Genomic DNA, 27702 nt, shown 5'->3' with positions numbered 1-27702 from the left:
TTCCTTATCAGAGAGGAAGGGGGGGAAGAGGGGAATACTGAATGGTGAATAGAACGGTGACCGCCTGGTTCATTGGTCAGTGCTCACCACTGAGCCACGCAGCCCGGCAGGGGGCCCTGTCTTTTGGATGTTCAGCCCCCGTCAGCCTCGAGCACAGTGCCTTGCATAGAATAGGTGTGTCCTCTATGAATGCCGAGCAGGAATTCATGAATGAGTCCCGAGGAGGAAAGAAGTGAAGACGAAGCACGGCTCTCACGGCGAGAACGGCTCTTTCTCCGTTTATTGCAGATAGAAATCGGCTCCGTCAGCATAAATTGTGCTTCTTACTAGTCTGTGCTCACCAGGTGCAGGGAAGGGTTTTGGCTGAGATTGAGAAATTCAATCCCTGCGAATAATGAAGTGGGAGGGGAGCGGAAGGCTGAGAGCCGCGCGGAGGAGGCGGAGTCAGCGGGAGTTGGAGCCTTTCTGCCCAATCAAAGGGGACGGTAGGAGCAGGAGGGGGAGACAAAGGGGGGAGCGGGAGATCGCGAATCCTGCCCAGTTACACCGGCCCGGCCTTCCGAACCGGAGCTTCTCGGCTCAGAGGTGTTTCTGTCCCGGGAGAGCGCGGTGGATCCGAGGCCGGCTCCGGCGATGGCCTTCGCAAACCTACAGAAAGTGCTCATCAGTGACAGCCTGGACCCTTGCTGCCGGAAGATCCTGCAAGATGGAGGGCTGCAGGTGGTGGAGAAGCAGAACCTGAGCAAAGAGGAGCTGATAGCCGAGCTGCAGGTAACGCGAGCGGGAGCAAGACAAGCGGCCGGTGGCATCCTCCTCGGAAACGGGCTGGCCGCGCCCGGGCCAGCGCGCCCCACCCCCACGCCGGCCCCGGGTATCGGTGGATCCTGGGGCCTCCGGATTGAAGGGTTGGGGCGGGGGCGGGGGAGGGGGTGGTGGGGAGGAGGGAGGAACACGCGGCGGTGAGCTGCAGGAGGTAAACTTTCCGTTCCGTTTGCCACTGCGCGTATCTCGTTGGCTCTGCCACCCGCGAGCCATGCGCCGTGCAGGCCCCCCGGCGGGATGCCAGCACGGCGGCCCCCAAGCGCCGTGGCCGCCCCGTGGCCCCGCCAGCCGGGCGCTGCGCGGGGGCCCCCGGGGGAGCCGGCCCCAGTGGCTTCCCTGCGCCGGGACCGGCGATCCTCCCCGAACCGAGCCCTGGCTGGCCCTGCCGAGTCGTGCCTTCCCTGGGGGGCGCTGGCCGAGCCCCAGCCTGTCTCGTGGCAGCTGCGGGGACGGTAACCAACGTACCCGCCTTTCGTCTGACGCAAGACTGCTGCGAGTTTTCACCGCCCCTCGGCCTCCTGGGAGCCCGGAGGAAATGGGGGCGGGCGGGGGGCGCCCGCGATCCCTGGGCCGCCCACGCGGCTGGGGTCCAAGCTCCGTCTCCGCACGTGGCCCGGGCGGACGGCCTCCTCGCCGGTCAGGAACGACCCGGCGGGACTCGAATCGATCCCGGGCGCCCCCAGGCAATTGCTGTTTCTTAGCAAGCCTTTCTCGGGAGCGGATCTCGGTTTGTTGGGATGTGTAAGGAGCACAGTCGACTTCAAACCTCAATCTACCTTGGTTGTGAGGGTCCTGGTGGCCGCGTCCGGAGGATGTCACTTATTTTGTGAACTCTTCCCTCCAGCTCCTGCACCCGGCACCCCGCTCTCTACCCCTCCCCCAACTCCCCACCCCCCGCCCCCCGCCCCGCAGCGGAGCCTCCTACCAACCTCCGCCCGCCTCTGCGCGGATGCACCCCCTCCGCCCTGCGCTCCTCCCGGGGGTCCTGACATCAAAACAGCCGGCGGCTGCGGTTTTCACGGTGCGGCCACCGCGTGGTCCTCAGCTGCCGGTGCGGTGGTCTCTGCTGTCGTGTTTCTCCCTGGACCCTCCCCCACACGCGGTGTCCGGGTGTCCACCCCTTCCCGGACTCGGAGAAGTTTCCGACCGGCCGGTGCCCTCAGGAAGCTTATACGCTGATTAGGGGACCGGGCCAAACGGCGGCGACCGAGACGACTGACCAGATGAGGGTGAAGGAGAGCGCCCAGCAGCCCAGCCTCCGCCTGCTCCCGCTGCGGAAGTGGAGAGAAGGGCTGATCGGCCTGGACCCGGGGGTTGGGGGTGGGGATGGGGAAATGGCGGGGGGGGGGGGGGGGGTGAGGTGAGGTGCAAGGGCTCAGGACCTAATCCTAGGAGCAGGGTAGGTCCAGGTGGGAGGCAGGCGCCTCACACTCACCACCTCCTCTTTCGTATGAATGGTGCCAGTGACCTTGGCTCTGGGCAGTGGCCAGAAGGCAGTGGCGTGGCCTTTAGCCCAGCTCCAGACCCACCAGGTCACTGGAATGGGGAGCGAGGCCTTTTCTTGGGGCTTTGTAGCTTTCTTATGGAAATCAGAGATCCTATACCCGGGGAGGGGGGAGGGGAGGGGGCCGGGGGCCGGGGAGGGCTAAGTGTGGGATTGGGAAGAACGGGAGGCGCCCCCAGTCATTGGGAAGCCAGCCAGGTGGGAGCTGGGAGGCTGGAGCTGAAATCTGGAGGCCCCTTTTCAAGGCGCTGGGAACTGGCAGGGCGGGAGGGGTGTTTCTTGGCCAGACTGCCAGGCATCCTGGGGCTGTTGGGGAGCGCCAGCCTGCCCGCCTGCTTCTGCGGAGCATTCAGTGGGGAGTGCTGGGGAGTCTCCTTGGCAGCCGACTGGCGGGTGCCCTCTCCTCTCCACTCTGTGCGCTCTAGTTCTGCGTGGAGAGGCATCTGCGTTAGTGCCCCTGCCTCCCCCGGTTCAACCTTTACAGTATGGAAGGAGCTCCCACACATCGCCCGGGCCAGGCCGGGCCTCGGTCCCGGCTCCTTCGCAGTCTGGGCAGGCACGGTCTGCCCTCGCTTACTCCCCCAGAACCGTCCTGTGCAGACTTGAAGCAAGTCACAGCTAGTCCATTGCTGGGTAAGGAAGTCGCTTTAATGGGTCATGATTAGCATTTGAAAAACACACACACAATAAGAACTACGCTGAGAGGAAGGCTAATCGAGTGTGGTGAAATTTGTTTCAGTTATGTGTGTAGTTGTGGGGGGTGTGTGGGATTTGTGAGTTTAAAATCACAACTTAATCATGTGTTTCTTAACTATGGGGCTTAGTAAAAACAAAAAAATGTTTAGAAAACCGGCTTGGAATAACAAAGCATCTTTTTTGGAACTCACAAAACCCAAGACTGTGTACCCCTCCTCTCTCAGCAGGTGCCACTTTTTGTTGTTGTTTAAATGTGTGTGTTTTTTTTTAAATTATTTTATTGAATTTTCACAGAGAGGAAGGGAGAGGGATAGAGAGCTAGAAACATCGATGAGAGAGAAACATCGACCAGCTGCCTCCTGCACACCCCCCACCAGGGATGTGCCCGCAACCAACGTACATGCCCTTGACCGGAATCGAACCTGGGACCCTTCAGTCCACAGACCGACGCTCTATCCACTGAGCCAAACCGGTTTTGGCTTAAATGTGTTTTTATTGATTTCAGAGAGGAAGAGAGAGGGAGAGAGAAATGGAAACATCAGTGATGGGAGAGAATCATTGATCGACTGCCTCTTGCACGCCCCACACTGGGGATTGAGCCTGCAACCTGGACATATGCCCTGACTGTGAATTGATCTCCACCTCCTGGTTCATGGGTGGACGCTTGACCACTGACCTACGCTGGCCCGTCTGGTGCCACTTCTTAAATCTAATATGCAGGAACATTTAAATCTTACCACGGACCAGTGGCTTTTAAACGTTGCCCATGACCCACAATCAGAAAGTCATTTTACATCACAACTCAGTTTACACATCTACACATGTGGACACACATGTACTAAAGTTTCACGAAATAACACCCATACCATAGGTGATGCATTTACATATTTTCTTGTTTCATTAAACAGCAGTGCTGGTCAGAATCCATTAGCCCGCAAGCCGGTAATGCATTTATACCTGTAGCTCATAATGGTCAGAAAGATAAAGAAGGAATGCCATGTTTTGTCCCTTACATTTTCCTACTGCCATTCATTGCATAGATCTTCCTTTCCCCAGCAGTTTGAAACCTGCCTTTATTATTCTGTAAATCCCCACACATACGTGGGTCTGTTTGTCTAGTGCCATCGAAATTTCCGAACCTTTCTTTCTCCCGGCTGCCTCCCAACTTGTTCTCCCTTTTCAGAAAACTGTTCAGTGCTCACACAAGTAAATCTTAAGCCTCTTATCACACTCAAGAGAAGGGATTTCTGACGCTGGATTTTCAATCATGTGACCCGATCAAATATTTGGGGAAGGAGGGCGGGGGTGGGGAGAATGGTGAAGGGTAGGTTTAACCACTGGATTCATTTATTCAGCGGTGTCTTTTATTGAGTATCAGCTATTCAAATAATCTTTGCTTTAGGGACGTCTGAGAAGAGCAAACTGCAGGTCAGAGAGAGGACATTTACTAGAAAACGTGAAGCAGATGATAAAACGGGGGAGGGTCTGTGATGGCGTCCGGGGTTGTTTGCAAAGGGTTCATGGGAGGGAAGTTGTCTGCCTGGAAGAGTGGGTGGTGTGTGGCCAGGGAGGGGGGATCCTTTTCTGTGGAGGCAAGTGCGGTGGACTTGGACGTGGGACAGACACAGTGTCCCCTTTCTGGCCAGGCATTGGCTGATGTTCAACCAGGGAGGTATTCAGAGTACCAGGTGTTGGCCCGCAGCCCAGACTGGGTGGCTCCTGTCTGTTTCCTTAACCTTTCCATGCCTTGGACACGCCGAGGTCACACCATGCACGTGCAGTTGTTGTTGTGAGCTCCTTGGGTGGGGCTGTGAGTTGTGTTGACAGGTGTAGCATAATTCCAGAGATATATATATATACACCAGACACCCCGGAGATGGAAAGAAGAAATGAGGCGGGGATGAGGAGGAGGGGATGTGGGCAGCCTTCATTGGGGGGGGGGGGGGGGGGCGGGAGGGAGCTTCAGTTTCTCATCTTTGAATGTCACTTTCTGAGGTTTTATTTCAGAACCACGGATAATAAAGTCACAGATAAATAAAAGGGCTTGGGGTGCCCACGAGGGGTCTTGCATCCAGCTCTCTGCCGTCAGGAGGAGAAAAGTCTCCTGAAACATCGGTGAAGCCTCCAGATTTAGAGACTCGGCTGCGTGTAAACTTGAACTCCGCCCCCGACTGTGGAGGACCGTGGGGCTGTGCTCTCTCTCTGTACCTTGTCTGACTTGTTCCTGGCTCGGGGCTTGTGCACAGTATGACAGTGGGGCCCTCGCCCTTGGAGCCACGTGCCCACTGGCCTTTCTTTTCTTTTTTTCTTTTTTCAATATATTTTATTGATTTTTTACAGAGAGAAAGGGAAAGCGATAGAGAGTTAGAAACATCGATCAGCTGCCTCCTACACACTCCCCTACTGGGGATGTGCCTGCAACCAAGGTACATGCCCTTGATCGGAATCGAACCTGGGACCCTTGAGTCCGCAGGCGATGCTCTATCCACTGAGCCAAACCGGTTCGGGCCCCACTGGCCCTTCTTGCTCCAGAATCGATGTGGTGGGAAGGGAAGAAAGAAAGTTCTCGTGGGATCCAGCCGAGAGCTCCGCTGAGGAAGATGCAGAGACGCCCACTCATGGGAGTCGGAGCAGATGCGGGAGGGCCCCGAGGGCCATGGGTTCTAACCCGCTCATCCAGGCGGAGACCAGGGCTGGGACCCAGCCTCCCGACCGCGCCACGCTTGCTGCTTCCTCACCCACCTGGACAGTCATGGGGGTGGGCCGGGTGTTTGGGCAACAATCTCCTTGTTGTGGGAAGACACCCCAGGAGCCTGGATGAGCTGTGAAGACCGTCTTAGGGTCTAGCTTGGCGAGTGGCCATGCAAAGGGGCTAGGATGACTCTAGAAGGTCTCGCTCGGGGTTCACATGTGTGATTTTACTCTAACGTCGCCTGGGTTTCTGAGCCATTTTGGGCCCGTTTCATTGTCCTCTCCTTCCCCCTTCCTTTGGCCTCTCTTTTTAGGCGATGTTTCCCTTTCAGCGGTTTTGTCTTTTCTTCATTCACTTCGCTCCTTCATTCAGCCGGCCGCCATTTATTTACTGAGTGCCTTCCATGTGCCAGCCTAGGGGCTTCCCAGGGTCAGTGGAGGCAGGGATGTCCCTGTGTTACCAGACGGGGGGCCTTGACTTCGTGCAGGAAAAAATTCACAACTCGAGTCCAGGTGAACGTTAGAGGACGTTTATTAAGGGGGGGCGGGGGACAGGGAGACAAGGAGAGGCTGGGGAAATGAGCCCAGCGGTCTGCTTTGGCTCACCAAGAAGTCAGAGGAGAGGCAGCCGACCACTGCCCGTGGCTGCCCTGGTTGCAAGCCTGGGGGGGAGAGGGGTCCCTCAGAGTTTAGGAGCTGCACGCCTGTGGAAAGCAGCGGGAGGCTCAGGCCTGTTCCTGGGAGGGAGGGAGAACAGGAGCTGGATCTTGCTTTTGAGGGTTTTTCCAGGCCGGGCATTTAGGTGAGGTCTTAGGGAAGGATCTCAATAGAATACTCAGCTTTATGCTGATGTGCCAAAATGGGATTTATTCTCTTAATTTGTCTGTCCTTGGGTGTGGTTGGCCAGTGGCACTAATTGGATTTCTGCTGTCTCCCTGCGTAGGGTGACTTAAGCTATTTACCCTCCGGCCGGGGAGGAGAAAGGCAAACCATTTACTTTTAAGTGTCCTTGGTTTAGGGGAGGCAGGATTTCCTAGATGGCTGAAAACTGCAGGCCTCAGTTTCCCTCCTCCACTTGTCCTGGCTTACTGGCCTGCCTCACCTTGAGCAGGGCCAGCTACCGCACCATGTGCTACACCCGGTCTGTCCCATTGCCTCCTCTCTCACAGTTGATGCTGAAGCTCAGATTCAGAGCTCACCAGGGATGGAGCTTGGATTTGAACCCAGGCCTGACTGGGGGAGCTTCTCGGATGCGTAAACGGTGCCCCACGCCATTGCCTCCTTTTCCTTGAGGATATCCAGTCAGCCAGCACGTGGGAGCTACCCCTGTGGGCACGGAAGCTCTAGGAGGTCTTCCAGACCACCTCCGTGACCCAGATATTTCTTCTTCCGCCTCAGGACTGCGAAGGCCTTATCGTCCGCTCGGCCACCAAGGTGACCGCGGATGTCATCAACGCAGCCGAGAAGCTCCAGGTGGTGGGCAGGGCCGGCACCGGCGTGGACAACGTGGATCTGGAGGCCGCCACCAGGAAGGGCATCCTGGTCATGAAGTGAGTCGCGGGGGTCGGGGGTGGGGGTGGGGCTGGACCTCGAGGAGGGAGGGGAGATATCTACGTTAGGCAAAGCCAGGACGGAGCTAAGGACTTCCAGGAGGAGGCGTGGTCGAAGCTGAGTCCAGGCGGTGGTCAGTGCTCAAGCTTAGTGGTTTGCCATTGAGCTTCTCTTTGAAAACTCCATGCTTCACAAACCCACCCCCCAGGTGTCTGCAGGTCTGCAGCCTGGTGTGGGAGTCAGAAGGGAGTTAGTGAATTTTATCTGTCCTCTCGGCTCCAGCTCTGCCCTTCCCCCTCCATTGTGCTGTCTGGAGCCAGTATTGTCAGCTCTGCCCTTATCTATATGCACATGCACCACCTCAGCTACCGAGTGACTCCAGCCTTTGTCTTCCTCACTTCCCCGGGCCCCTCTGCAGCCAGGACCTCCGTCCCCCTTTGGAAAAGGGTCCCCACTGGAGCTGGTTTTGCAGAAACCCAGGGGAAAGGTCATGCAAGGTCATGTCTGCATGCTCGTGCAAGGGGACACTCACCTCTGGCTCCCGCCTGGCGTGTGGTGAGGCAAGACTATCCTTGGTCCACTGCTCTGTCCCTTGGAGTCCTTTTTCCCTTGGGGACCTCATGTCCTCAAGTCCTTTCCCTCCACTCTCCCCTCTAGGGTAGGGGTGAACGGACGGGTCATCTGACTAGGGTGGGCGATATCCAACAGTAGAAGTGTTACATGCAACCCATCTGACATGGTTGCCCTGGATCCAGAAGCATCAGCCTCTGGACCCCAGCCTCTCTCCCAGCGTCCCCATCCGGCCTGTTCCCTGGGGGGCCAGGGAGCCAGGGTCTTGTGCAAAGACAGGCTCTGAGAAACCTTTATTATTTACTAGAGGCCCAGTGCATGAAATTTGTGCACTGGTGGGGGGAGGGAGGGGTGTCTTTCAGCCAGGCCTGTGCCCTCTTACAGTCTGGGAGCCCTCGGGGGATGTCCGACTGATGGCTTAGCACTGCTGCGAAGGCAGGAGAGACTCCCGCCACCCCACTGTGCTCGCCAGCCGTGAGCCCAGCTTCTGGCTGAGTGTGCTTCCTCTGTAGGAGCGCACTGACCACCAGGGGGCAGCTCCTGCGTTGAGTGTCTGCCCCCCTGGTGGTCAGTGCGTGTCATAGCGACTGGTCGTTCAGCCGTTGGGTCGATTTGCCTATTAGCCCTTTATTATATAGGATTCTTCTTAAACAAGCTCTGCCAGTGTTATTAAAGAACAATGTTGCACGATTTACTTTTCACCTGTCTGCTCGGGCAGGCTGCTAACCATACCAGAACCACCTGCATCGCCGGCCAGTCCGCCTGCTCCGGTATCTTCCCCAGGCTGGGCCCAGCTCAGTGTCATGGCCACCGCGGTGACGGGCCCAGCCTTGGCCGCACGGCCTAGTGCTCGATTTCAGATCACCGCGGCCGGGCAGTTGGCGAGGTGACCAGGTGCCACTGGCCTCGTGTGGTCATTTCCCGAGGCCGCTGTGCCCCCGCACGGGCTTCCCACTTCTCATAGCGGAGGCTGGAGCCCGGCGTGGATCCCCTCCACCGGCTTCCATCTTCTTGGCGGCCGCCGGCGCTCTGCCTTCGGTGTGGGACGTCCCCCAGGCAAGAGCAGCTGCCACGATGTCTGAGGGTGCTTTTATCTTGACCTTTTTAAAGATATAGAATCTCTTGACCTTTTTCCTCCTTCTAACCTTCATGTCCAGAGATGCAACGATCCAGCAGGGGAAGAAGGAGGGTGAACATGCATGTTAATAGGTTCTTTCAAGAGCAAACAAAAAAGCCGTTGAGGGAAAAAAGAACAGTTTCACGGGTGGCCATCTCCCTTCTCCTTTCTGTAAAATGGGCACAGTGAGCATTGCTGTGAGGGTGAAGGGTGAGGAAGCTTTCTCAGCTGAGGACTTGTTGAGGGGTGGGAGGAGAAGCCCCACGGGTGGGGATACAGGTGTCATTTTGTGCCCCTTTTAAAAAGCACTCCTTGGGCCTTTTGCTGATGACCCACTGAGCTGTCAGAAAAGGGCAAAGTAAAAACACGGCTTTTGGGTGAAGTGGCAGCATGCATGTTGTTTTGCTTCAATTGGTGGTGCGACAAAGTAAAAAAAAAAATCTATTTATCTGTAAATAATAATAAAATTGTAACATGCAAATTGACCGAACAGCAGAAGGCCGGTCCCAACGACCTTCCGGACAACCACGCCATGACACACACTGGCGCCAGGCCAGCCAAGGCGGGTGCGATTCTATTGGTCGGGGGCCAGCCAAGCGATCACACCCCACGATGGCCTGTTGCCCGCAGAGGGAGGCAACCGGTGACGGCGTGGGGGGCAGCGCCGCACAGATGGCAAGCAGTGGCGGCCGTGGGGGCGGGGCCAGCGGCGGGGAAGGCGGGGAGGAAAGCCCCGATAGGCCCTGATCACCGGCCAGGCCTAGGGACCCTATACCAGAGGGGTCCCGGATTGCAAGAGGGTGCAGGCCAGGCTGAGGGACACCGTCCCCCCCCCAACCCCTGCATGAATTTTGTGCACGGGGCCTCTAGTATATATACGTGTGTGCGTGTGCGTGCGTGTGTGTGTGTGTGTGTGTGTGTGTGTGTGTGTGTATCACTTTGTTATGAATAAATGCCAAGTTGGGCACCTTGGTGAAGGTCCGTGGGCAATGGGCTGACTTCCGCATCTGGTAGATGTGTCACCCATGAAGGCACAGCCTCGGTCAGGTTGATGGCATGAGCCTCGGGATTTGTGCCTCCTCGGGCAAGCGGATTCAGAAACGAGAGGAATCAGACAAAGGGCTAGCCAGGCCAGGGAGACACTTCTCTCTCGGGAGAAGTGAGTTTGGGGAGCGAGGCCGGTGTGTTTCTCTGCTGGGGGTCCCAGCCCTGGGAGGTGGGCTGGAGCACAGCAGAGAAACCATGGGCGGTGGCGTGCGACAAGCTCATGGAGCAGAGAGAGGGCGCAGTGTGCCCTCGAGGCCTTCTGTCGGGACAGGAGTGGGAGTGCCGGGCCTGGGCCCACTGACGTCCCTCTTCCCTTTGCTCTTTAGCACCCCCAACGGGAACAGTCTCAGTGCCGCCGAGCTCACCTGTGGGATGATCATGTGTCTGGCCAGGTAAGTCTCCGGCTTCTCAGCAGAGCCAGTCTCCCTGGCAGGTCAGGGAGTAGGATGCTCTAAGCCAAGGGACCCGCAGAAACTTAGCGAGAACACTGCAGCTTGGCGGCGTGCAGGCCGCTAGGAACCTTCAAGGCCTGGTCCCCCGCGGAACATTCAGTACCTGGCTCTGGCGCGCCCAGGTCAGGGCCCCAGTGCTGGCCAATGGGGAGGGGCCGTTACCAGGTTGCTGCCTGTCACCTAGGAGCAGGGTCGTGGAGGGCGTGATTGCGTGTGATCTTTCATTTCTCCTTCCCCGCTTCCCACTCCCCCCATCCATTGTCTCTGCCCCTCCTGGCGGTCGGATTTCACACACTAACTTCTAACCTAAGCTTTGCAAAAGCTCTTCCTGCTGCCCGGAGCACCTTTCCCCATCAGCTTCGTCGAGGTCCGTGGTCGGCAAACTGCGGCTCGCGAGCCACAGGCGGCTCTTGGGCCCCTTGAGTGTGGCTCTTCCACAAAATACCACGGCCTGGGCGAGTCTATTTTGAAGAAGTGGCGTTAGAAGGAGTTTAAGTTTAAAAAATTTGGCTCTCCAAAGAAATTTCAGTCGTTGTCCTGTTGATATTTGGCTCTGTGGACGAATGAGTTTGCCGACCACTGGTCTAGGTAACTATTCTTGTTCTTCAAGGTTAATTCATCCAAGAAGCTGTCTCCGGATTCGGGGACAGGGCTTACCTCTGTCACTGTCCTCACAGGTCTGTGTTGTAATAAAATAAAATAAAAAGCTGCCCTGTGGGTTCATAACACAAGGGAACTCAAATGCTCAAATCTCTTGCTCTTTTAACCCAGAGTTCTGGGCGTGGGGGCCCTCTGAGTAGAGGGGCAGCCTAGGAACAAGGGATGTGACACAGGATGCGTGTGAGCCTTCCTGCGCTGGGCGGTGAGATGATTGTGCTGAGCAGCCAGCCCCAGCATTGCTGTGGTCGGGGCAGGGCATGGAGCCAGGGACAGGGCAGGAAGCTGCTTGAGGTCCCTTGGCAGAGCCTGGGATCCTTCTTTTCTTTTTTCCTTGATTTCTCAGTCACTTCCCTCTCCGTCTCCCTGGTCCCGAGTCCACAGTGGAGGGTCAGAAGGGCCCACTGGCATTGCATCACTGAGACCTGGGACCCTTAAACCAGCAGCCAGACAGCAGGACTCCTTGCTTCTCTGTGCAGGCCTGAGCCCTCCCGGGCCCGAGAAGTTCCTCTTTCCCTCCCTCAGGAGCCCATCTCCCTCCAGCTGGGGAGGACCTCGAGGGGCTCAGCTTTGCTCTAACTCTTCTCCGAGATCTCTCCCCAAGACCGGAGGGATTCACTGATATTCACTGGCCAGTGAGGAGGAGAGGCGGTTGGAGAGAGAGAGGAACAGGCACCATTTCCCCAGCAGCAGGAACCCAGCCGGAAGGGGCCGTCGAGCTGGCTGTCTGGGCCTCCCAGACCGTCCCGTCCCGGCTGCACGTCTAGCTTTATTTGAAAGAGTCGGGCCCTGACCGGTTTGGCTCAGTGGATAGAGCATCGGCCTGTGGACTGAAGGGTCCCAGGTTCGATTCCAGTCAAGGGCATGTACCTTGGTTGCGGGCACATCTCCAGTAGGAGGTGTGCAGGAGGCAGCTGATCGATGTTTCTCTCTCATCGATGTTTCTAACTCTATCCCTCTCCCTTCCTCTCTGTAAAAAATCAATAAAATAAAATAAAAAGACTATTTAAAAGAGTCGGTAAAGTGGGATGGTTTAAAGGATGCCCCCACCACCTCATCCCAGTCCCTCATCCACAGCCTCACTCATCAAAGAAGCGTCCAAACTGAGAACTAAGTACCCGTTAAGAAGGCATTCCCGTCTCATAACCTGTGTGTTTAGTCACTGCTTCCCTGGCAGGGCAGCACTAGGCCCAGTGGGCGCTGCGGACGGGACAGTTGAGAGCATCGGGCCCTGTGGGTGCGGAGGCCCTGAATGTGGGGGGCTTTGGAGAGATGACAGGAGTCCTCAGATGCAGGAGAGCAACAGTGACATGGAAAGAAAGAGGAGTCTGCAACCAATGCACATTTCCCCGTCTTGCCCGCTTTACCTGCTCTTGTGAGTCAGACCCCTTTTGAGGCCCCTCGCCCACATCTTGGTCCCCCGAGATCGGCCTGCTGAGGACCGAACCTGGGAGGCTCTGACCAGCTGGGTACAGCAGCTAGAGGGAGGGTCTGGGGATTTCTTGTGCCCGTGGTGCCATCCCGTACATCTTAGCACCTACATCTCAGCACCATGGAGTCGGGTGGGCAGAGATCAGGAGGCGAGGGAGCTGAGAGGAGGCGGGCAGGGGCTTGAGGGTTGGGGGCTCCGTCTCACACCAAGTGAGGCATTTTTTTAGGCTTCACTGTCCCTTTTTACTTTCCTGAACGAGGCGCGATGGTGTGACGGGCCGGAGCAGGGAGATGGAACTTTTCCCCTGAAGCGAGTTCCTTAAGCTTGGCTGAGTTTACCCACAAGTCCACGGGGCTCCCAGTGGAGGAGAACAGCCGTACCTGCAGGTGGAAGTCCGTAATGGGTAGACAGGAAAGAACTTTTTTTAAATAAGAAGTCAGTGAAGTAGAAACACAGGAACAATATTTTGGAATCTCTGTGCACCCACCCACCCACAGACCATTGGACGTCGTGGCCAGCAGGAACGCCTGCATTTCATGCTTGGGAGGCTACCTGCTGGGAGGCCTTCCTCGGCTTTGAATCAGTTCAGCTGCTGCCAGGTGGGCGGAGCTGGGTGGGGTGTTTAACCCCCAGAGCCCACACTGTGCAGTTGTGAGCGTTCAATGAGCTTATGGGTGTCTAAACATTTCCTATAAGAGTGTCTAAAACAGAAGATACTCCTTAAACACTCTTTCTTTTTTTTTTAAATATATTTTTATTGATTTTAGAGAGGAAGGGACAGGGCGATAGAAACATCAATGATGAAAGAGAATCATTGATCGGCTGCCTCCTGCACGCCCCCTACTGGGGATCGAGCCCGAAACCCCAGGCATGTGCCCTTGGCTGGAATCGAACCTGGGACCCTTCAGTCCGCAGGCCGACGCTCTATCCACTGAGCCAAACCGGCTAGGGCTAAACATTGCTTCTTGTCTCATTTTGCTTCCAGAGAAGCCTGGATGGCCTTGTCCCACAGGACATATCTCCCCCTGTGACCTCTAACTTTGCCCTAACTTCCTTTGTCTCTTCGGGAAAACACATGGAGACTAGACTTCCCTGTTAACCAATAGGAGCAGAGAGGCTGTGTGGGGTGTAGCGTGCGTGCATGCGTGCCTGCCTGCCTGCCTGAGGTGGTGGGACAGGAGGTGGAGAAGTTAGACGTGTGTGGACTGTGGCACCCACCCACCCAAATCTAGCCTGAGACCCTTAGGGCTTAAATTCCCAAGGACGAAAAAATAACCAGCTGTCCCCTGACAGAGTGGAAGATGTTGCAGGTTGTGGCCCTGGATGGAATAGGAAAATGAAAATTCTTGAATTTCTGGAGCTTTAATGCCCTCGGAGCCTCCCCACGCTGTATTTCTGATTCCTGCAAACCCTGGAGGACTGACTTGCGTTTTAGTGCCCAGAGTCTCTCTGATACCCCCAGGGCTGACGTGGAATCAGACCCTCTTCCCAGACTCCTAGCTGGAGACAGAAGTTAGGACTCCCAAGTCAAGCCGCCACCCCCCTCCCCCCCGCTTTTTAATGAGTTTATTCTCTTCCTTATTGTTTTTTTGTTTTTGTTTTTTTTGTTGTTTGTTTTGTTAATCCTCATCTGAGGATATTTTTCTATTGATTTTTATTTTATTTTTTAAAATATATTTTTATTGATTTCAGAGAGAAAGGAAGAGGGAGAGATAGATAGAAATGTCCGCGATGAGAGAGAATCATGGATCGGCTGCCTCCTGCAAGTCCCCCACTGGATATCGAGTTCACAACCCGAAATCGAACCTGGGACCTTTCAGTTCTCAGGCCGACGCTCTATCCACTGAGCCAAACCGGCTAGGGCTTTGCATTGATTTTTAGAGAGAGTAGAAGGGAGGGGGAGAAACATTGATGTGAGAGAGACACATTGACTGGTTGCCTCCTGATTGTTTCCCCGATCAGGGCCGGGGATCAAGCCTGCAACCAAGGTACATGCCCTTGACCGGAATCAAACCTGGGACCCTTCAGTCCGCGGGCCAACGCTCTATCCACTGAGCCAAACTGGCCAGGTCCCACGTCAAGTCTTGCCAAGGGTTCCCCTCTGCTGCACAACCTCGACCCCCCTGTCTCTGAACCTGAGCCCCCAGACCCAGGCCGAGCTTGGGTCACGACAGGTGGAGGTGGCTTGCAAGAGTCATCGCACGCCTCCTTGAGCTGGCGGGGGTCTGCGTGGGCCGGCTCACCCTGTGTCTGTCCTTGCAGGCAGATTCCCCAGGCGACGGCTTCGATGAAGGATGGCAAATGGGACCGAAAGAAGGTGAGCAGCCAGCCTTGCCTCCCCGCGCCTGGCTCGGTGCCTGAAGTTCACTCCTGGTGCTGACTTCGGCTTCTCTGCCTGCTTGGTTGCAGTTCATGGGAACCGAGTTGAATGGAAAGACCCTGGGGATTCTTGGCCTGGGGAGGATCGGGAGAGAGGTGGCCGTCCGGATGCAGTCCTTCGGGATGAAGGTAAGGGGTCAGCAGAAAGTTTGGAAGAGGCAGCTTTGTGTGCGAGGAGCTGAAGGCTCTGTCCTAGGAGGGTCTGATACCCCCCCCCACCCCTCCCTTTCAGAGCCCCTGGCTTCAACAGGCGGTACAGCCAGGGAGGGAGGGAGGGAGCATTACCTGCTGGTGTGCACTCTTGAACTCAGAACCTGGGGCTGCTCGGTGGAGGTCCTTCAGCCCTGGGGTGGGTAATAGCCCTGAGTCCCAGCGGAGAGGGGCCCCGTTTTCTCCGACCTTCCCTCCCCCGCTGTGAGGCCTCCTTGTTGGCTGTGTCTGTCGCCTGTGATGATTCAGGAAACATGAGCAGATGTACACCCTTACGACAGAGCAATTGTCCATCCATCTTCTAGCTCCCCTCCCGGGTTCAGCAGAAACTGAACGGTGCTTGTCTGTAAGCTGATAGGATCCTAGAGCTGATGGTGGCTGGAGACCCCACACATTTCTCAGAAATCGTCCCTGCCGCCCACCTCCCCCCAGGGCCCTGCCTTATCCTATTCTGGGAGGCTTCCATTTGAGGGAGGGTTGTCATCAAAAGCAGAACCACACCTGGGGACGTTGCATAGGGGGAGGCCACTTAGACCAGAGAGGATGCCCACGTAGGTCAGAGTGACAGGCACCTGGGAGGGCTGGGCCACCTCCCTGTGTGCAGTGGCTATGAGGGGCGGGGGGGGGGGGGGTTCAGATTGCAGCCAGGGAGGCTTTAGTTGAACATTAAGGGAAATAGCTTCGAAAATCAGATCATTTCGGGTCTTGGAACATGTCCATTGTGGTCAAATGCGACAATGTCCCAGAATTCTCCATTTCTCCCAGGCTCCCTCCCTCTCTGTGTGTCCCTCCCACTTTCATAGAGCTATAGGGAACTTATTGATGAGCCCTTAAGTTTATATTGACCTCCAGAGTTGGTTAATTTTTGCTGAGGGCTCACAGTGAATGGATGATAGACAAGAACCCAGGTGGGCATCCCATTCTACCACCTTGAGCATCTTCCTCTGCCTCCTGCCGCTACCCCCCACCATATTTAAGTCATCTAGACATCTTCCCGAACCTTAGCACGGGGAAGGGCAGGTACATTTTTCTAGATCTCCAAGAGCGGTGAGTGTGGCCCGGCAGGACCCATTGACCATGAGCACAAACCAACCCCACGTCCTTCTGGGTAAGGGAGGCGAAGAGCCATCAGCCACCAAGAGCACTTTCTCTCTCCTCCTGCCTCTTGTGAGGGATCGAGGTTTAGCTCACAGGGATTTCCAGTCACCTGAAAGTGGGGGCCAGGGCCAGGTAAGCTCAGAGCACACAGGGCCATTTGGTAAAGGCTGGTTTCATTGATGATGCAGTAACTTTGGAGCAGGGTCCAGGCCCCACGGCCATTCTGCTCCTTTCACTCCCGTCCACGGCGCCACAGCGCATCGGATTCTTCCAACTCAGGGACAGTTGTTGCCAAGGACTTGAGACTTTGGCGGTGACTTAACTCGGACAAAAAGCCCCACCTCCTTTCCTGAATAATGGATGCGATCAGCCAGCTTGTCCAGTCCTCTGGCGACACTCGGCTACTCCACTCCCGCGGGAGCTGCCTCTGGGAGGCCCAGGGGGGTGCAGGACCTTGCGTGTCCGCAGGGGAGGTGACTGACACCCCGCAGACATGTGTTTGCTTCGAAGAGATGTCTAGAACCTGCTCATCAACGTTAATCTATGTTTCCAGGCACAGCCTGCATGATACACCCACACGTGTTACACCCAGCATGGCGCTGAAGGTGTGGGTGCTTCGCTCCGAGGGCTTCTGTCGAGATGTCTCTGGGGGGGTCACTCTGGGCCGCCTTGCTTCTGAGACATGCTGCTTTAACCCCTGAAACCTGTCCATTGTGGTCCGATGCGACAACTCCCTTGAACCAGGTCCTCTGGCCAATGCGTGTCTGTTTTTGCAAGGGCATCATCTTTAAAGCCTCATCCTTGAGGGATGCCCCCAGGAAAAAGTCAACGAGCTCAGATTCCTTGATGGTCGGGGAGAGGAGGTAGGTCTCCTCCAGGGACTCGATCTTCACTTCCGGGACCAGGCGGCCCAGCTTGATGACGGGACCCCCTCATTGTCCTTGGCTTTGCCTCGACCTCCGAGACCTCAGCCCAGTCTGTGGAAACCGACATGAAACTGGTAGATCCTGGAAGTCCCTCGATGTCATCCGCCCGGGCCTGGGCATCACGGTGCTGTCCTGGGAAGTGATGTGACATTACTAAGGACTGTAACTTGGGAGAACATTGTAGCTGAGGACATAGAATGGACCAAGAGGCACAGGGGACACTTTGGGATGTCTGGTTGGGCTGGCCCGGTCAGAACTGCAAAGCATGTAAAGGTGGTTGGTTATCATCCGTTTCCCTGGCACCTGGGCTCACCTGTGTCCTAGTCTGTCACCCAGGCTGGTATCTCTCATGAGGCTGTGGATGAATGGCTGACATCTGGCCCCTTCCCGGGTATGGTGATTTAAGAGTTGACCCCTTCCTATCCCGGGAGCTCTAGGGAGAGACCGTCTTGCGCTCAGGGGCTGGGGATGGAACGTCCCCTTTCCTTTCTTTGTGACTATCTGGTCCCTCGGGGAAAGGGGGATCCTTCACCTCCGATGGGAGCTTAGCCAGGTGTCTTCCCAGGACCACCTGGTATGTGTGTGTTGTGGTTGGGGAGGGGGGTTTTGGCTGTTGCCCACCGGTACTGACCCTCGCCCAGGCCCGGGTCCAGAAGGAGCCCTGAGCAGCCACCGTAGAGCGGCGGCTGACCTGCTCTGAGCCACGTGGCACAGATGCGGGTTTCCGGTTAATGCGCGAAGCTGGCAGCCTGCTGGTGGTCTGCATCATTTGGGTCTCTCTCTAACATTTCCTGCTTGAAACTTTTTCTCAGTAGTGTTGCTAACTCACAGGTAATCACTTTGGAGACTTCACGCACGCACGCTGGCATGTCCTCTGGTCTAGAATGTGTAAAAGACCTACAGGGGCCAGGAGCTGAGCCTTGCACTTTCTTACCAAGGTTTTCTGTGAGGAGCAGACCAGCATCTCGCAAGTTTCTTGGTGGCCGATGTTATAATGAGTTTGACTTAGCCCAGAGGGATGGACATTGGACTGGAGGCACCAGTTGTCACTGAATCTTTCGGGTCCGGCTAACGTGTACTGAGGCCGGCCGTGTCGGATTCTGTGTTCCTTGACCCTGCGGAGTCAATATTATTATCCCAGTTGCAGATGAGGAAACTGAGGCCCGGGAAGGTTATGTGATATGCCCAAGAAAATAGGACCAGTAAGGGGTGGAGGCCGGCTCAGACTCCGGGTCTCCTGGCTGCTAATCTGTGTTGTTTGCCCTGTGCCACCGCCCACCGCGGCTGTCTTCACTCCTGACCCCTGTCCTGACCCCTGTCGGTTAAACAGGCCCTTCCCTGAGTTCTTTCTAGATCAAAAGCTCTCTTATCTCGGTCTGTAGTTGGAATTCCTACTGCCCCAGAACAGGGAGTGATTTTCAAATTCTTCCCAGAGCTTCAGGCTCTGGAAAGGTGCCCGAGGGACAGTGGGGGGTGGGGGGTGGGGGGTGGGGGGCAGCGGGAGGGTCAGGCGGGACATTGGGCCCTCACCTCTGTAGCTTTGAATTGATCTGGTTTTATATTGTGTTTAAGATTTCTTTTTTTTATTTTATTGATTTTTTTTACAGAGAGGAAGGGAGAGGGATAGAGAGTCAGAAACATCTATGAGAGAGAAACATCCATCAGCTGCCTCCTGCACACCCCCCACCGGGGATGTGCCCGCAACCAAGGTACATGCCCTTGGCCGGAATCAAACCTGGGACCCTTGAGTCCGCAGGCCGACGCTCTATCCACTGAGCCAAACCGGTTAGGGCTATTTAAGATTTCTTTGTGTGTAGAGGAGAGTTTCAAGTCTAAGCCAAAGAATGTGGCTACCGGGCAGAATGGGCGTGGCTGGAGGGTGGGCGTGGCTGCCAGGCTCCATCATTGGAGCCTCCATCTGGGGAACGGGGCCTTCCCTAGCTCTCCTCCGCCCCCTGCTGAGCCAGGGGGCCTGGAGCAGGCGGGACCTGCCTCCCAAGGTCGCCTTGGTGTTCCCCTTGAAAAGCGAGGTTCCTGTGTTGCCCGGACCTCAGGAGTCTGTCTTGGGGCTGGGGTTGAGGTGGGGAGTTCCGTGATGCCTCTCCCCAAGGCTCCTCTCTAGGAGTAGACTTCAGATAGTGTTTTTCCGGAATTGCCCCGAAGCTTGCCCATTCAGGCATCTGACCTTTGCCAGGAAACGTCAGGACCCTGCTGAGGCATTGGTCCTCGGCTGGCCGATGTCGCCCTTCTGCGTCCCCCCCCCCCCCCCATGGTCTCCTGGTTCAAGGACCCCAGGTCTCAGCTCAGCTCAGCTCCTGTCTGCCCTGGACAGTCTTCCGTAAAAAAACAACCCACGAACAAAAACAACAAGAATAGGGCTTTTCTTTTCAAATTCTTTCCCTGTGGATGAGTGAGATACCGTCTCTGTGTGAAAGAAAGCTGAGTCAGGGCCTGGGCATGCAGGAGATGCTTGTCTCCTGGCCCCGCCCACTTCCCTTTGGCCCCAGGCAGGGGCACCTGACCAGCTTGCCCCCCCCCCCCCCCCCGCTTTTTTAAAAATATATTTCTTTATTGTTTCAGAGAGGAAGTGGGAGAGAGAGCGAGAGAAAAACATCAATGATGAGAGAGAATCACTGATCGGCTGCCTCCTGCATGCCCCCTACTGGGGATCGAGCCTGCAACCGGGGCATGTGCCCTCAGCTAGAATTGAACCTGGGACCCTTCAGTCCGCAGACCAACGCTCTATCCACTGAGCCAAAGTGGCTATAGGGCTTGCCCCTTTTCTTGACTTCTGAGAGCCCAGGGTCCTGGAGTTGTGCGAACCCGCTCGTCAGGCTCGGCTTTGTGACCTCCCCTCTCCCCACGCCACATGCCAAAGTGCATCTGGGTTCGGGATGAAGGGGCCATTGTTCCGGCAGGCAGCGGACAAATAAGCCTTGTGAGGAGACTTGTGAGAGTAAGCACCGAAGCCTCTCCTCCCCGGGGCATTTTATTCTCCCCACGAGAGGAAAATAGATTTTCTCTGACGGCCGGGCCTTGTGGGCTTGGGTGTCACCAGCTGGCAATCCTGTACGGCACCCACCGGGAGGCAGCCTGCTTCCCCAAAGCCTCCACCTGCGGCTGGGGTGGGGCCCACGTGGCTTCCCTTCTTCCGCACGGTGATGAGAAGTGGGACCCACAAGCGGGACCTCGTCCATAACCCCTTTCCGTTGCTTCTCCAGAAGCGCTGGGTTGGGTACCGCCATCTTCTTTGCCGTTTTGTTTTCTAAAATAACGGTGTTCCTGTCATTGGCTTTGCACCTGGTTGCAGGCGCCTCCCAGCGGCTCAGCTGGCGTGGTACCCTGGCCCGGGGATGGGTGTCCGGCAGCCAGGCTGTTTCTGGTGTAGGAGAGACGCGGGCATCTCGCGCTCCCCCGCGTTCTCGGGTGGTCCTGGTCTCTGTTGATTGGTCAGTGCCCGGGTGGGGGGTGGTTAGTCATCACAGCTGGTCCTGGCATCGCCCGCCCACCTGGTTTTGCTGCTTTTCTGAGCCTGGAGCTGAAAGACACCTGAAGCTTAGATGTTATCTGCAGGGAGGTGACCGCCTGTGTCTGGCTGCGAGTTGCTCAGCCAGTTTGCTCAGCTGGCCGGCTCGGGTTCCCTCTCCACCTGCCCCGGCTCCCTGGCCCGGTCTCATTCCCGTCACTGACATGCGATGACCTCTGGCCAATTGGATGCAGTTAGTGAAGCTGACACCCCAAGTTCCCTGCCTGCCCCCATCTCCCAGTGGTCAACCTTCTTCCTTCTCTGCAGCCTCAGGGGGGGTCCACCTCCTCCCCAGACAAGGTTCTTCCTGGGCCCTCCCCCACCTTGGTACCCTGATGTCTCACTTTCCTCCTCTGAGGTCCTTGCTCTCACCCCCATCAACCCTGCCTTGCTGAAAGCATCTGTCACTGGTCATTTATACCCCCTGCGGCTAGTCACCCTGGTCTGCCTTCCAAGACCAGATGCATCTTAAGAGTAACTCCAGGAGAGGGGACCATCCCCTCCCGTTGTCGTCAGCACGGGTACTTGGCCCCCTTCCCCGATGACGCGTCCTGGTCTCTGACCCCGCTCGGCACCGCCGCCCCTCCCTCCCTCCCTTCTCCCGCACTCTCTCTGCCCGAGCAGCCAGGCCCCTGCCGTTGTCGGGCCCTGGGGTCCTCCGGCTGCAGCCAGCCTCCCCTCCCTCTCCTGGTTGTGCCCCACACTGATCCCCGAGTGACCGTCCTCCCTCCCCTGGGCGCCCTGCTCCCCGAGGGCGTCCACGCTCCACGTTGCCCGTTGGCCGCACACGAGCTGCTCCCACATTGATGGTTAAGAGCGTGCAGGCCGACACCCGCCTTTCAGCCCTGGTCCCGGCCTTCCTCCTGTGTAAGCCCCTTCTGTTCAGTACCCTGGTGTCTGCAGAAGGCTTAGCATAGCTGGGCGTATGGTAAGTGTGCCATGGTTGCCATTATTAGTAATACAAATACTAATACTAATGACACACACTCTCTCTCATGACCAGACTGTAGGGTACGACCCCATCATCTCACCAGAGGTCTCGGCCTCCTTCGGCGTTCAGCAGCTGCCCCTGGAGGAGATCTGGCCCCTCTGTGACTTCATCACTGTGCACACCCCTCTCCTGCCCTCCACCACAGGTGGGTATGTCCCCACCTGGTGGTGGCCACAAGCCACAGACCAGATAAGGGTGGGCCCCGTCTAGGGCTTCCACAGATACTGTGCGTGTGTGTGTGAGTGTGTGTGTGTGTGTGTGTGTGTGTGTGTGTGTGTGTGTGTGTGTGAGATCAGCTTTGGGGAGGGGCCCCCAGCTCTGCCAGCACCAGCACGGGATGCTTTGTGAGCTGCCCTGCATTAGAGGGGAGCGGTGAGCCCGCAGGGAGTTGTGGGGTGCGGGGTGAGCTGGGGCAACATGTATGACCAGTGTCCCTGGATAGTGGCCGGGCCACTGCAGGCCTTTCTGGCTCCGGACCCACGGGAAGCAGGCGAATCTCAGGGACTCCTAGGAGGTTTCTGAACGGAGTCTGGCCCGGCGCCTCAGAGGGGAGAGGGGAGGCCTGTGGGGAGGAGCTGGCGGGGAAGGGGGTCCGAGCTGGAGCCGAGCCCGTGGGATCCTGGCACCATCGTGGCACCGCCCCCCCCCCCCCCCCCCGCTTCCAGGCCTGCTGAACGACAGCACCTTCGCCCTGTGCAAGAGGGGCGTGCGCGTGGTGAACTGCGCCCGCGGCGGCATCGTGGACGAGGGCGCCCTGCTCCGCGCCCTGCAGTCGGGTCAGTGCGCGGGCGCAGCGCTGGACGTGTTCACGGAGGTGAGTGCCCTGGGGGGTGGGAGGGAGGGGAGGACCCTGGTGGGGCAGGAGGCCCCCAGGTCACGTCTCTCTGTCCCTGGTAAAGGGGAGAAATGGTCCTGTGTTGTGTGGTTTGAGGAGGCCTCCCCCGCTGGCTCCTGCAAAACCCGAGTGTCCTGGTCTGCGCCGTTATAACCTCCGAGGAGACAGCGGCACATGGTTCTGAGGCCCGGGCCTGGGGCAGGGAGAGGCTTCATGCGTTGATGCGGGTCTGATGAAGCGAATCCCGCCAACTCTGCCCAGTGCCCCTGGCTCTCCCTGCCCTTCCTCTCCCGGGAGGGAAGGAAGCCCGAGGACAGAGGTTAGAGGCTCCCGGTCCCCAGGGTGGGCTGCTCTCCTAGGTCTCCTCCCCCACCCCCACCCTGCCCCGCCCCAGACCCAGCGAGGAAGGGTGCATTTCCCCTTAAAACCTATCGCCGCCTAAACACCAGGAGTCCAGGGGAGAGCGCCTGGACTTTGGCCGAGGCAGGGGGCGGGTGCTGGGCCTGTCTGAACTGTGTGGCCTTGGCGAGCCCCCCCACCTCCGCCCTCTGAGCCCCCAGAGCACTCGCTGTCCATTGCCTGCCCAGGGAGCACAGGGCACTGGGTCTGTGTTTCTGGTGACCTGGTGACCTCTCTGGACTAGATGGAAAGGTCCCCGAGGGCAGGGGTGCCTGGCCCTTCCCTGGGTTTCCGTCCCCCAGCACAGCCCCATCCCCTGCCCCTCGGCCTCCTCAGAGCCCTGACTGCCACCGCCGGGGGCCCCGGGGGAGGTGGGAGCCCACAGAGCCCTGGGGACAGTGCCCAGCAGAGAAGAGCCTAAGTCACGTTCCCAGGGGCAGTGCGCGCACAAGGGGCGGAGGGACCCAGGGGAGGAGGTGCCCAGGTGGCCACCCTCCGTGTCTGCAAACAGCATGACCGTGAGCGCAGGGGGCGGGGCTTTCAGGGAGAAGCAGCCACCACGGGAGGTACCACAGCTGAGAGCCTCTGGCATTGCTGGTGTGTAATCTCCATGGCGATGGTACGAGGTAGGCGGTGCTCACCCATTTCTCAGGGAGGGAAACTGAGGCTCGGGAAGATGGAGGTTTGCCCAGAGGCACATTTGAATGTGGTCCACAGCCCTGTCCGCCACTTTGCTGTGGTGGGGCATCCGCGAGGAAGCCGGTCATCGAGCCCAGTGACCACCCTGACGAAGTAAGAGTAGAAGGTGCCATCCGTCTTCCCAACGTCCCTGTCTCCCTCCGGGCAGGAGCCGCCTCGGGACCGCGCCTTGGTGGACCACGAGAACGTCATCAGCTGCCCCCACCTGGGCGCCAGCACCAAGGAGGCCCAGAGCCGCTGCGGGGAGGAGATCGCCGTCCAGTTCGTGGACATGGTGAAGGGGAGAGCCCTCGCGGGGGTCGTAAGTATCCCAGGTGGGGTGGGGCCCGGAGGTCAGAGGGAGGAGCAGGAGTCTTGGTGATGGGAATGGGGACAGCGGGGACAGCGTGGGGTGGTGGCCGGGTTCTGCTCTGGGAGCCGAGATAAGATCCCACTTGAGTTGGCCTCTGGGTGGGTGGCAGGAGCTGGCCTGCCCCTCGCCGTGATGCCCGGGCCTGGCAGCAGGGAGCCCAGCTCCGCCCTGACATTGCCGCCAAAGGCTCCTTTGTTCTCTGCAGGCCTGCGAATGCAGGGGTGAGGCTGGGCTGAGGACTGGGCTGAGGGCTGGGCTCCCGTGCGGCGGGGCGATGGAGAAAGCCCCTGAGGGGGAGGGTCCTTGTTAGTTGCACACTTTTTCTCTGCCCGCCACAGGCTCCCAGCCAGCCACCCAGCTGTTCGGCTCTGCTCCCAGCAGCTGGCCGTCTGCTCTCCGTGGGGAGCTGGGGCTCAGCAACAAGACTTTGCTGGGACAGGCGTGCCGGGTCCCACCTCTTCCTAACCTCAGCCCTCTGCCTGCAGGTGAATGCCCAGGCCCTTACCAGCGCCTTCTCTCCGCACACCAAGCCGTGGATCGGTCTGGCAGAAGCTCTGGGGACTCTGATGCGAGCCTGGGCAGGGTCCCCCAAAGGGACCATCCAGGTGGTAACGCAGGGTGAGCGGGGACACTGCAGAGGGAAGGGGAGGAGGGGTGTGGACTCTGCACCCCACTAGGTGTGTCTGCTGCAGGCCAGACAGTGAGGGACTCGGAGGTGACCCTGGTCTTGGGACCCCATGTCCCACGTTCTGAGTATGGCTTACTTGTTACTGAGTGGAGGCAGAAGAGGAGGGACAAAAAGTCATATGCTTAATTGTCACAAATCACGTGTGCACATTATTTTAAAGATGTGCATGCTTGTGCGGTAGCTTAAAGATGTGCATGTTTGGGGTGCAAGAGGAACCTCCACCAGAGACAGTTTCCCATGAGAGGCGGTAGAGTCCTTTGATTCTGGTTTTGACCCTGTCGCTTACCAGCTGTGTGGCATTCCGGTCTCCGAGCCGTGTGTTTCTCATGTGTGAAGTGTGAGTCACGATGGGTGTGCCAGACGAGGTGTGGGTACATTCTGTGCTCCGACAGCCTAAGATGGGCGCTGGGACAAGATGGTAGCCTTGGGGGCATTTGCTCAGCCGCGACGTGGGAACAGAACAGCGCCCTCTGCCGGCCCCTCGGTGACTGTGCAGGCTCCAGCCTGCTGCAGGGGTGCTGGAGAGACCAGGGAGGCTCTAGCATTGCAGAGACGTCCCTCCCCATTGACAGTGGACTCTTGGGGAGAGGTGGGGGGTAGGGGGGTGGGGCAGGTAGACCCTGAGCATTGTCCCTCCTGGGCAAGACCTGAGCCAGGGGATCCCCACTGGCTTGGGTCCCCGGGCCACAAGGCAGGGGGAACTGGGCCACAATTCTTTCAGTTACCCCTTCTACTTCCTGAGGCCAGCAAGGGTGTGAGTGCCGGGATGACAGGCAGGCCAGGGTGGCCAGGCCATGGCAGGTGTGGGGGCACTGGATTTGGGCGGAGTTTTGGAGATGGGTTTTTAGCCTGGATGAGAGTGCCCTCGGGGTCCAGACCGGACCAGGGCCAGGCTGGGCCAGCCTCCGGGCAGGCCTGCTGACCCACCGTGTGTCCGCTCCTCGGGGGAGGCAGGACGGCCCAGGCAGGCTGGAATCGGGGTCCCCAGAGTGTGAGGAGCTGTGAACCGAAGTGGGTGCTGGGCTCTCCTGCCCCTCCTGTGCTGCTCAACAAACTGTGACCTCACGGTGGCTTCTCGTCGGTCCCCAGGCTTATCCCTGAAGAACGCTGGGAACTGCCTGAGCCCCGCCGTCATCGTCGGCCTCCTCAAGGACGCTTCCAATCATGCGGACGTGAACTTGGTGAACGCCAAGCTGCTGGTGAAGGAGGCCGGCCTCAATGTGGGTGCCCGCCCGCCCTCCCCTCCTCACCCCTCCCCACCCCGTCGTTGGGCACAGCCCTCCTCCCCCTGCGTGTTCAGAGCACGCCCCAGCCCTGCTCAGTGAGTGGGAGCCCTGGGGGCGGTCCTGCCACGGACAGTCTGCCTGGGAGAGGTGGCGCAGATCACGGCTGCATCTGCAAAGGGGGGCTGCCGCCGCCTCCGCGCGTTGCTGTGCGGGAAAGTGCTGTGTGTGTGCATGTCTGTGCCAGCACCCCCATTTCACAGCCGGGAGCACTGAGGAGCCTTGTGTGCTCAGCTCTGGCTCCGTCCAGGGCTGCATTCACCGTAGAGCCCGGTTTCTGGCTGAGCTTGCACACTCCTGGGAAGCTGGCAACACATCTTCGCCTCTGCCGCCCTCATGGCTTTGCTTTGGCGTCTTTCCCTCTGGTTCCCTCTGTAGATCAAAGCCTGAGTTCCTTAGCCAGGGGGAGCTGGCAGCAGCCATGGGCAGCAGGGCTCCGCAGCCCCCCTCCTGCCCCCTCTCCACACGTACGTCCCACTGAGGCCACTGGTTCTGGAGGGGCCAGGCTGGGCCAGCCCCCAGGCAGACCTGCCTCCCTTCCTCCTCCCTCCTTCCCACCCCTCCCCACCAAGCTGTTAGCTGTACCTGGCACATCTATCCTTCCCCATGGGGGGGCCATTGACTCCTCCCCCGGCTCTGAACGGCTGACCCAGTGGGCCAGGCTGAAGGCCTACAAATCGGCCATGGGGCTGAGGGAGAGGGTGAGCATGATGCCACCAGGCCAGGGGGCGTAACCGTGCCCCTGCCTCCTCTCTGCAGGTAACCTCCTCCCATAACCCCGCTGTGCCAGGAGAGCAAGGATGCGGGGAAGGCCTCCTGAGCGTGGCCCTGGCAGGTGCCCCCTACCAGGCTGTGGGCTTTGTCCAGGGCACCACACCTGTGCTGCAGGCCCTCAACGGAGCCGCCTTCCGACCTGAAGTGCCTCTCCGCAGGGGTCTGCCCCTGCTCCTGTTCCGGGCCCAGCTCTCCAACCCTGCCATGCTGCCTACCATGATCGGTGAGGAGGGGCCTGTGCGGGTGTCCTGAGGCGGGTGGTTGGTTGCGGAAGGGGGTGTCCTGTCTTTGGTTGATCTCTTCCTTCCCCCCTTACCCCCATCTTCCCTCTGAGATTTGACAGTCTGTGCCATCTTGAGCTGCCCAGTCCCCTGGCGCCTGGGCGGCGGGGAGTTTTGGAACACTTCCTGGCAGAGAGGGAGTTCCCGACGGGCCCAAGTTCCCCGTCCCTGCCAGCTGCGCCGAGGAGCGGGCCCGCTTTGTTCTCTCGCTGTTGGTCTGATGAAGCTGGCAGCCAGCCAGTCAGGCCATTGCTCTGCTCAGTGGTTCACGCCCGGCCTCGCCCGATGCTCTCTGGAATAAAGCTGAGCAAGTGTTCCCTCTCTCAGCTCTCCGATCCCGAGACCATCAGCCTCCATTGCAGCAGCCATCACAGCAGCCCGAGGCTCTCAGCCCCTCGCTTCTCCTTTCCCATACTCCGTGCCAACCAAGGCTTTCTTCTTCCCAGGGCTCCTGGCAGAGGCAGGCGTGCAGCTGCTGTCCTACCAGACCTCGGTGGTGTCCGATGGGGAGACCTGGCACGTCATGGGCATCTCCTCCCTGCTGCCCAGCCTGGACGCCTGGAAGCAGCATGTGACCGAGGCCTTCCAGTTTCATTTCTGACCTTGGGGCTCCCCGGGACCAGCCTTGGGGGCTTTGTGATCAACATTGAGAGGTCACATTCCGGGGGCTGACACCACTTATGTGGTCTGACCCCTGTAATAACCACCTAATAAACAGCCCA

General features: G+C 58.2%; 1 protein-coding gene across 1 annotated transcript; it reads left to right on the top strand.

The window, feature by feature from the left end:
- The first annotated feature begins 488 nt into the window (after positions 1-488).
- PHGDH (phosphoglycerate dehydrogenase) lies at positions 489-27702 on the top strand. Its single transcript, XM_079761483.1, has 12 exons — positions 489-771; positions 7112-7263; positions 10325-10390; positions 14802-14856; positions 14949-15047; positions 21682-21814; positions 22335-22483; positions 23751-23903; positions 24440-24572; positions 25732-25862; positions 26685-26922; positions 27427-27702. The coding sequence occupies exons 1-12, from the start codon at positions 634-636 to the stop codon at positions 27579-27581; spliced, it is 1602 nt and encodes a 533-aa protein (XP_079617609.1). The 5' UTR covers positions 489-633; the 3' UTR covers positions 27582-27702.

This window comes from Cnephaeus nilssonii, assembly GCF_951640355.1.
Source record: "Cnephaeus nilssonii genome assembly, chromosome: 21".
NCBI classification, from domain to species: domain Eukaryota; kingdom Metazoa; phylum Chordata; class Mammalia; order Chiroptera; family Vespertilionidae; genus Cnephaeus; species Cnephaeus nilssonii.
Note: the sequence above shows the minus strand (reverse complement) of the source record. Positions and strands in the feature narration are given on the sequence as shown.